Source organism: Patella vulgata, chromosome 6 (assembly GCF_932274485.2).
Source record: "Patella vulgata chromosome 6, xgPatVulg1.2, whole genome shotgun sequence".
Lineage (NCBI taxonomy): Eukaryota > Metazoa > Mollusca > Gastropoda > Patellidae > Patella > Patella vulgata.
The window spans coordinates 2,786,612-2,794,446 of NC_065884.2; the positions used below are offsets into that span (position 1 = coordinate 2,786,612).

The window sequence follows — 7,835 nt, forward strand, 5'->3', positions numbered from 1 at the left end:
GTTTACACTAGTTTTAGTAGAAATCATATAGAGAAGTGGGGTGGGTTTTCTGTACAATAACAAGTCATTTATAGCATGCTTTATTCGTTAACAGGTTTAACATCTCGGCCTACGGCCTCGATGTTTAAACCTGTTAACTCATGAAAGTCGTGCTATAAATATAACATGATCCAAACAATGTAGTTATATTTTCTCTTGAGAGACTGGGGCTTGAGTGGTTTAACATGTAGGCCTGAAATCATAAAGTCTGTCATTGGGTCAATTGTCTTGGTTTTCGATTCCCTGATGTAGTGACCGGGAGTAGGGTTGCCTGGCCAACCTCATGGGTTTACTCCGGGTCATCTAGTTTCCTCCCACTGCTAAAGATCCCGTCATGCATGCCAATTGTTGAAAAAGTTGGACCATTATGTTAGCCCCGGAATTACCTAGTTTGTGTGGAGTGGAAATTAAACCCAATTTTTAAATAAAGTTGGACCATTATGTTAGTCCAGGAATTGCCTAGTTTGTATCGAGTGGACGTTAAACCCCATTTCTCTCTTTTGAGAGACTATAGAACAATTTGTTTGATTGGCTAAAGGTAAAAGGAAATGAAATGGGGTTTAAGGTCCTACTGTTCTGCTCCGAACTGGTGTAGTACTATCCAACTACACATCTTAGTTTTTGGCCAGATCGTCTAATGGGGGGTTGGTTGGCTCTGGACTGCTACTGTTGTATCTTTCTTCTTTAAGGACTTCACCATTGTGTTTTCTCACGATACCGACTCAAATAAGTAACAGGAACAACGATAGTGTTTTTGCTAAACATTTTATGTCACAACAGTTACACAGTAGTCTACATTACAATATTTAAAATTAACATCTTTTTCTCTCCAACCCCAGTCCTGTAAAAATCTAGCCAGCATGACTAGACCCAGGAAAACGCTACCGCATGAAATAGTCGTCTAAAGAATCCACATGATCTCACTCAATTATTCTATCCCCGCTCCCTTATATAGGTGCATATTCTTTTGTCCCTGTTTATTCTTTTGTCTCTGTTAATTACGTAAACAACTGATAACAGCTAAATTACAAATATGGAATGGACATTCACCCCAAACCTGTATATCGACAGGGATTGTTACCTTATTTGGTCAACAAATATGATATATGTTTTATAACAAAGAAACATGTAAATGACCAACATGTTCATTAATCTATAGCTCAGTTAACGTATCAAAATAACCGTCATATACTTTCTATATTTGTGGTTATGAAGTTAGAATCAATAATATGAAAGATAACGCTATTGTTCTAGCCATCATATTTCTGCATTCTTGTTTTTAGACCCCATGTCTTGTTATTGTCACAATATTCATAGCCAATTTTAATTTGCGTTTCAGAATTTAACTTATACCATAACTAATATATTGACAATTGAGAATAATTAATCAAAACCCTAATATTATTTTACATAGATGTTTCAAAGCACAAATTCTTTCCCTCCATATTACTACATTACCTCCCCTGCTTTAGGATTTGTGCTACTTATTAGTTAGGAGACTCCTTGAAAACTTCCCATTTTCTGATCCAACATCCATACAATTATATAATTATTCATATAACATGTAAATATATACGATTACTAAACGATTCCCATCCAATAACATCCAAGAACAAAGATATCATATTAAAAACACAAATAATCGAAAATCGCATGCAAACGCTCTCCAACAGTTCATCACCGCAATTACAAAGTCCTATAATAAAGTACTTTAACAAAATGTAGATAAACGTATTTAAAATGTTCCTTGATGCTTTTGAAGTGTCCTATAGTATTTATAACGTTCAATTTTCACTTTAATTTCTGCAATTCATCATCTTTGATTTCCATTGGTCTGTTTTCAGCTATCACAATTCTCAACATTGAATCTTTTCTTTTCTTGAAGCAGAGATTATCTCGTTAGTCAGAAGTCTACGGACTTCCAAGAACTTTCTTCACTCTTCTGTGATGATTGGTTGGGTGGACATTTCATCCGTCAAATCAAAACATATCATTGCCATATCAGACCAAGAATTAACTATTCTTAATTTAAAACTTTATTTTAATATTAGTCTGACATTATTATATCCTAACCCTTACTCTTATTTAAACTAAAATTAAACCTTCATTTAATTATTAATAAACCTTGATGTATATCTTTAAAACAATTACAATACTCTAAAACAGTAGCTCAACCTTTTGACCTAAACTATCGGCCAATATCTTTTTTAGAAAAATGAATGAAAATTAAAGCTAATATGATAACATTGATTTGGTAATAATTCAGATATATAATATTTTTGCAAGGAATATCTGGATAATTTATCTTTATTCCTATGTGTAATTATCTGTGGCATTTATAAGGTTTTTATGGATTCAAACAATAAAAATGTCAATACACCCATATAGAAATGGGGGGTTATTGCCCCCTCTGTCAAAACTTTCCTGGCCAAAGATTAATTAACAGAAATTAATTTCTTTGGCTACTGTCCCAGTGAGAACATGTAGGGGGTGGCTTCAGGAGAACGGTGTAACTTGATTGGAAGGGGTGACTTCAGTAGAATTGTGCAACTTGAAGGGAAGGGGGTGGCTTCAGGAGAACGGTGTAGCTTGCGGTGAAGGGTCGCTTCAGGAGAACGGTGTAACTTGACGGGAAAGGGTCACTTCAGGAGAACGATGTAACTTGAGGGGAAGAGGTGGCTTCAGGAGAACTGTGTAACTTGAAGGGAAAGGGTGGCTTCAGGAGAACGGTGTAACTTGAAGGAAGGGGTGGCTTCAGGAAAACGGTGTAACTTGAATGGAAGGGGTGGCTTTAGGAGAACGGTGTAACTTGAGGGGATGGGTGGCTTCAGGAGAACGGTGTAGCTTACGGGGAAGGGGTGGCTTCAGGAGTACGGCATAACTTGCGGGAAAGGGGTGGCTTTAGGAGAATGGTGTAACTTGAGGGAAAGGGTGGCATCATTCATTGATCACCTGTCACAGTTTCTAATCCTTGACTTAATGTTGGACTTCACGTTGTGTTCTTGTAATAATGACACGGGGGGGGGGGGGGGGTGTTCAAAATACGCGTGTCTATAATAGTGAAACGCAGCCAATACACAATTCAGAACAATACAATACTATTGCATAAATGTACGCTATAGGCTGTAGTTTCTACTCTAGCCGCTCTGAATGTACGCTATAGGCTGTTGTCTCTAGCAACTCTAAATGACGTCTCGTAATGGTCGGCCGATGTGGAAACCCAATTTAAAGAACACACCTTTCTTTTGTTAAAAACTGTCTAGTCTTTAGGATGGGACGAAAAAATGGTGTCCCGTGTACACATTGGTGCGCACGTAAAATATCCCTTGGCAGTTGGAATTCGCTATAAGAGAATAGTAGGACGTTAACCCCCATTTTTTATTTGTTGACTGATCCTATGGGATTAACACAATATGTCCTGATGTGGAAATCGCGTAAGCATAAAAATGTTTTAATTTTTAAAACTAGATGTTTGACGTCCCTGACTGGTAAATTTACATTTGTTAATATGAAAAGCAACATGGAAGCTTTCTGGAACAAGCGCCTTGGTGTGTTGGTCAACAGCATTGTTAGGGCTAAACAACATAGATCTAATAAGAATCAAAAACATGGGACGGGGGTTAAGTAAAGTAGCACCCCATTTCCAGTCAGAGTGCCTTTAAATTTTATGTGACCTTTTTATGCCGTGGTCTCAACCCCCACTCCAAAACAATTTTAACATGCGCTCTGGGTAGTGATTTCATTCGAGATGCACCACTTGTACTGATTTTTAATGCGTGCCTTGAAGTCTATATGACCTTTTTATGCCGCGCCCACACTCCATCAACCCATCTCATCTCTTCATTTTAAATTTTACTTTCTGCAAATTGTAGACTAAATCCGCCTGTCATTCCATGCTAGGATATTTTCCAGGATTGACCGATTTTCCCCGATTGACATACACAAACATTTTTAATAAGTCAAACTTCAAGCTTCTTTAATCAAAATTCATACAATATATTAAACAAAGAATGTACAAGATATAAAAAACAAATTGATGAATTTTATAAATTTAAAATTTCATATACTTGTTAACATCTAATCAAACTGATTAAAATACACATCTATATTTCGTTTCGTTTTGTTTATACTTTCCATGGTCTACACTACATGAATATATGACCAGTTGTGGTGGGAGGTCGCGTCAGAGGTCATACAAGCGGCTTTTGACCTTATGACGTCAGGAATTGATAAATCAATCCGCGTTCTTGTTTCTAAGAGGTTTACCCAAACTTCCGTGCACCTCACGTCAAGAACTCGCCGTAACAGACCGTTTCATTGGCTAATCCCTCACATCATCCAGAACGCGGGTTTTATAACAACTCTTCAAGATCCCGGTGCACTAAACACAAGTAAAACGAAATTTTGAACTATTAAAAACGAAACGAAATAGGATCTGTGTTTCAATCAGACTGAGATGTAATGTTTTTTTGTTATTTCGATATGGTAAAAAGCAGATAATTGAATCTATGTAGTCACCAATAGAAGTACACGAATAAACCGGGCAGAAATATAATATTTATAAAACAATACCAAAGCAATCGTTACCCTCAATAGATTATACAAATGACGAACGAATAAATAATAAAAATATACAAAGTGAAATAAAATACATATTTACATCTAAAAAAAACTCCTTATTTAAAAACAAATCATACAAACAGAATATTTTTGAAGCATGCTTGCCATATCAGTTTGTTTTATATATCAAAATATATTATGCGAATGTTTATTGTCTACGTGTATATTTACCTAGAAAGCTCCATTAGATTTAAAATTAATAAATGTTGTATAGAAAACGAAAGTAGACCTCACAATTTACTTTTCATGAAGAGTGCTAATTTTAAGTTGTATTCCGTTGACAGAATGATTAATAAAAACGGAATAAATTTTGCATTTAAAACAAAAGTTGACTACTGTGTTTAATTTAATGTATTCCTTTGACAAGGGGGCCAACTCCACTGATTAAATGTTCTATATAAAACGAAAGTAGACTAGACTATTAACTTTTACCACATAATGTTAATTTAAATATGGAAACTAAAGGGGGCGTGATTTCATTAATTACTCTTATGTTTCGATATATTGTTTAAATGTCCTTATCATCATCAAAGGACTATATCTTTAAGTGTGAGTACCAACTGTTGACCTTATTATTATCAAATGAATACATCTTTAAGTGTGAGTTCTTTAAGTTAACAGGAAAAACTCCCTTCAAAAGAACCGAAAAACTGGTCTAATATTAGTTAGAATTTACTTTTGGCGCAAAACAAAATAAAGGTGGATTTTATGATCCTTACACACGAAATATTTATGCACTAAACAAAACCTAATAATTAACAGCTTTCACACAGAACACAAGTTCACACAATATAAAACATCATTTTACAGAAAACTTTACAAATTATTGAATTTCGAGATTACGACGAGGGGATGCTCGATTATCAGTCCGGAGTCTCCCGAATTACAATCGAGTGGCGTGGAATTCGGTCCTGTCACAGTTCTGACAACTGAGGTGGCGTGAGTAGAATCGCGACGTAATCAAACACAAACGAATATGTTTCGGTTGTCATGGTTGGTCGAGATATTTTCTTATGCAGTCGGGGCATGCTTTGTAGACCGAAATCCCACTTTTCACTCGATTGTCACTTTTTTAGGGGGATTTAGAGAATTCATTTCCGGAATGTTGAATCGAGTATCCCCTGAATGATTAAAGTTCATTCCGTCTTGCTGCTGAAAATTACCGATGACTAGAGTTTTTTTCTGTCTTATTGATAAATGTTCAGGGGGGTCTATTCTTGGGCCGCTCGGGGAGGTGGCGTAACACTACCATCATTCCAGGTAGATGAATTAATGTTCCGAATGTCCCCAACACCCGGCCTAAGGTAGACCTTGTCGTTGATTATTGATTAATGAACCTTAAGCAACAATTTCATATATTTTCAAATACGTTATAAAGAACTTTATAAAAGAACGGCAATAACAATTAATATCCTTGAACACTTATGGGTGTAGTTTTCTAGCTTGACACATGTCAATCAATGTCAATGGGTGTAGTTTTCTAGCTTGTCACATGTCAATCAATGTCAATGGGCGTATTGATATTGACATGGTGACATCTTTATTTATGTACAGATGCTCGCTGTCAGCCATGATAACGATTTAGTTACTTCTTATAAATTTTACAAATTATCGGAACTCTTGTATTTTCCTTTCTCAATAATTTATAACTGCCATCGATCAAGAACTGATTTTTTTTGTCCAATAAATTATTATAATTGTGTCGGTAAACCGAGTTGTTGCTGTAATTGGTAAGCTAAACACAAGTTGTCCTGCGACTGTTCTTCACACTGCATTGTGAACGGATCGAATGCTGTCGTTGCCCCCGAACAAAACTCGCGTACTAAATTACCATCGGAACACCGGTAATATCCCTGGCAGTTAAAACTATCCCAATCAGCATAACGGAACGATGATACGGTGTCGGGACATGGATAAGCTGGACATGGCGTTTGAACTGAAAAAAATATAAAAAAATATCATTGTTAAACGTCCTACTGTTCTCCACGGACTGGGATAATGAGAGAGAGAGAGAGAGAGAGAGAGAGGGGGGGGGGGAAATGGGGTTTAACGTCCACTCGACACAAACTAGGTCTTTGGCAGTGGGAGGAAACCGGAGGACCCGGAAAAAACCCGACGAGGTTGGACAGGCGACCCTACTCCTTGTCACGTTGATTCGTATGGACCAAGACAGGATAATATTGAGTTAGAGGTTTACGAGTTTGCAGTGATAAATGTGACAAAGTACTCTGTAACTTTCATCAAATTCAACGAGCATTTAGGTGCATAGAACTTATTGATCTAAGCTACTTTATATAATATATTATATTGACTTTTCAACTCTGTATACTTCTGTTAAGGCACGAACTGGCTATGATCTATCTGGAAGGTTTTATTTCTACCACACTTCCACAACAACGCGTGAATAGTCAAAGAAGTGATGATGAAACCATATCAAATATGCAAATTAGGCTTCTCCGCAGTCTACTTCGTGGACACTTAAATAGTCTCACTTCTTCAACATTTTCGTTGGGAGTAAAAATGCCACTTCTGCTTTTTCGTCATTGATTTCTGCAACACTTAGTTAAACAAAGTTGTTAACCACGCGTCGTGATCACTTTTACTTACTTGAAGTACAACTGAAGTGTGTTTGGTTATTTTAAAATGAAATGAAATGAAATGGGGTTTAACGTCCTACTGTTCTGCTCCTATACTGGGCTAATGAAGACGGCCATAAAGTGTGCTGTGAGGGAAATTTTGCCCGGGCAGCTTCACTTTCGCCTACTCTTATATCGAATTCCAACTGCCAAGGGATCTTTTACGTGCATTCCAATGTATACACGGGACCTCGGTTTTTCGTCTCATCCGAAGGACTAGACAGATGTCCTTGTCAGGCCCCCCTTTCTGCACCACTGACAAGGGGAAACCACGTCGGAAAATCGGGATGAACTTTCTCGGCCAATGCAGGGATCGAACACCCGACCTCCAGGCTAGCGATCCAGTGCCTTAACCACCTAGCCACCGTGGCTCCTTGGTTATTTTATCCTCACTTCGGTACAGGGTGTTTCACTCTTACCTTCACAGGCCTTTCCCACGTAACCTTCTGGACAGGTACAATTAAAGTTTACATCGGAACTAGCACAAACACCGCCATTTTTACAGGGAGCACTTCCACATGGATCTTTGGCTAAAACACA

At 37.2% G+C, this 7,835-nt stretch overlaps 1 protein-coding gene across 1 annotated transcript in view; it reads right to left on the reverse strand.

The window, feature by feature from the left end:
* Positions 1 to 3,998: 3,998 nt before the first annotated feature.
* Positions 3,999 to 7,835, reverse strand: part of LOC126823509 (fibropellin-1) — a 73,830-nt gene continuing 69,993 nt past the window's right edge. Inside the window, exons 14-15 of the mRNA XM_050552396.2 lie at positions 7,715 to 7,825; positions 3,999 to 6,595 (exon numbers count right to left, since the gene is read on the reverse strand). Of these exons, the coding sequence (XP_050408353.2) occupies positions 6,351 to 6,595; positions 7,715 to 7,825 (356 nt within the window). The 3' untranslated portion in view covers positions 3,999 to 6,350. The remainder of the gene's footprint in view (positions 6,596 to 7,714; positions 7,826 to 7,835) is intronic.